General features: G+C 41.3%; 1 protein-coding gene across 1 annotated transcript; it reads right to left on the bottom strand.

The window, feature by feature from the left end:
* Positions 372 to 2,119, bottom strand: LOC107646937. Its single transcript, XM_021108200.1, has 4 exons — positions 1,858 to 2,119; positions 1,531 to 1,770; positions 468 to 1,242; positions 372 to 378 (listed from the first exon to the last, which is right to left on the bottom strand). The coding sequence occupies exons 1-4, from the start codon at positions 2,117 to 2,119 to the stop codon at positions 372 to 374; spliced, it is 1,284 nt and encodes a 427-aa protein (XP_020963859.1).

Genomic DNA, 2,711 nt, shown 5'->3' with positions numbered 1-2,711 from the left:
ATTGTCCGTCGGCAGGTGGCATAACTGGGACCGTCAAAACTATGCCTACCGATATAAAACGCTTGCGCACTACAGGAGGTTGTTGGATGATCTACAAGAAGGACAGGTATTTTGTAAAATACAAGTACTTTATGTAACTTGTTATGTGAATTAATTGTTGTGTAATCATCTAACTGGTTCGATGTGTCCAGTTTGTTTGGCAGGCTTATGGCATTGGATACATCGACCCAGACGTAATTTCTTTAGCCATCCGTCATAATTCGGTTATCTGCAAGTAAGGTGCCTTGAACTTCCTCAAGAAGTTGGACTCAATATGCCGGATACAAAACATATGGAAAGCTCTAGGAGGAGACCACGCCCCATTACTTCGTTCAATAGCTGACCTAATCGAATTGTGTCGATCAGAGATAAGTCCCACACCATCACGTGTCACCACATGTTGACGCAGGTTGCTCAGAAAAAAGTACCATGCATCAGAAGTCTCTCCCTCCACTATGGCAAATGCAATAGGCACGATATTGTTATTACCATCTTGTGAGACTGCAACCAATAAACAACCCTTGTATTTTTCATACAAATGAGTCTCGTCCACCTGCACCACTGGCTTGCAGTGTCTGAAGGCCCTTATACAGGGGTAATAACTCCAGAAGACTCTATGTAGAACACGTATATCAGGAACCAAATCATCCCCCTGGTAAGCAGGCATTGTTTCAAAGTGAACCACTGCTGATGGCTCTTTGTGGCACATGGCCTCAAACCATATGGGCAAAGCTTCATACGATGCTTCCCAACTTCCGAAAATTGATTTGACCGCTTGCTGCTTTGCTAACCAAGCGTTGCAATAACTGATGGTGTAGTTAAACTTTGACTGGACATCAGCAATTACTGATTTCACCTTTATAGATGAGTCAATCTCTACCAACGGCTTTATTGCTTCTGCAACTGTCTTGGAATCCAGCTTCGAATGGTCTTGAGAAATAGTAGACCTGGTACAAGTGTGACTTCCATTGTACCTCCTTATCTCCCAACAGTACTTCTTCTGCATTTTGGTTACCCTGATCAACCAATCACAACCATTCCCATATTCTGTACATTTGGCATAGAATATCGTCAGTTCCGACTCATATACCCAATAGTCCACACCTCTCCGGATGGTATAATCTTTCATTGCCTTGATTACTGCCTCCCTTGAACTGAATTTCATCCCCACTGTGAACTCACCATCCGCCACAACAGGAGACGCTGCATACATCAAAAGTAATTAATGCTTCATTATGTACTCAGTAAGAAGTCTTTTATTACAACTCAATTAATAAACACACTTTACTATGTAAGATCGTTATAGTCTTATTTTTCGCTATTCCATTTACGTAAAGAACAACTAAATATCATTCACAACAAAGAACTATTAATTAATAAAAAATTCAAACGCTATGGTCACAAATGCCTAGTCACATATCACATACATTACTCATCCGACTTATTGATCTGTTACTTCAGAGTTTCACATAGCTACCTAGGTTTACGCACCTGCATTCATATATTGCGGAAACTCCGGTGCGTGCATAGCCTCCAAATCCAACGACCGCATGAAAGAAGGCTCCTGAAACGGATGCGGGTTTGCTAGTGCATTTGCAACTTCCGCCACATCTGCGTTCATGGCGCCGCCAGCTTCATCTTCGTCTTCACCTGGACTGACGATCTCATAGTTACTTTCAAATTCATCTTCGCTTTCACTATTATAATCTTCCAATTCAATGTTACGGTCCGCTTCAGATTACTCAAACTCAATATATAACTCGATGCACGACATTCGGTGGCGATTTTCCATGTACATTGAAAACATTTCATGCATACTCGCTTCGTCCGTCACATACTTGGTCTGAAATTGAACAAACCCACCAAACACAGGTAAAGGATACCTGTACAAAATACACGATACTCTCCTACATCTTTGAGAATCTATCTTCTCACAAATCACACCTTTCAATTCCTCAAATGACAATGTGAACGGAATAACAACATCTAATGAATTTTCACACACAAATTGAACTCTCTCATATGTTTGCAATAAGATCCGTCCGTAATAATAAATCTTCAATACAACTCTATCATCCATAACACTACACGTATTTGACTATTCCCAACCTCACAGAATTTTTTTTACAAAAATGAAGGAGATGAATCAGAGAAGAGAAGAGAAGAGGATGAACACGGCGAGGAACAAATGGGACTTCTGTGAACTCACCATCCGCTTTTTTTATGCACTAACGGGCAAATCGGAGGGACCGACCGCTGCACCCCAAATCGGTGGGTCCGATTGGTGCACCCCTGATTAAAATAAAATTTTCTGCCTCCAGTAATCGGTGGGACCGATTACTGCACTCATCAGGTAACTTTTTCCACCCAGAAATCGGTGGCACCGATTTCATACCCATCAACATCTCCCCCACACAAATCGGTGGCACCGATTTCAAACCCATCAACCTCTCCCTCATACAAATCGGTGGCACCGATTTGTGTTATTTCCTCTCTGCTTCAAATCGGTGGCACCGATTTCTTCCCCCAAAATTTCAAAAAAGCAATACCGTCATAACAGTGTAAATCACCCGTAATGATCATATCCCAGCATAACACACACCCACAAATCATATCCAAAAAAATCAGCCCACATATCACTCTTTTATTACAATTAAAATCAAATATATATT

This window comes from Arachis ipaensis, chromosome B01, assembly GCF_000816755.2.
Source record: "Arachis ipaensis cultivar K30076 chromosome B01, Araip1.1, whole genome shotgun sequence".
NCBI classification, from domain to species: Eukaryota; Viridiplantae; Streptophyta; class Magnoliopsida; order Fabales; family Fabaceae; genus Arachis; species Arachis ipaensis.
Note: the sequence above shows the minus strand (reverse complement) of the source record. Positions and strands in the feature narration are given on the sequence as shown.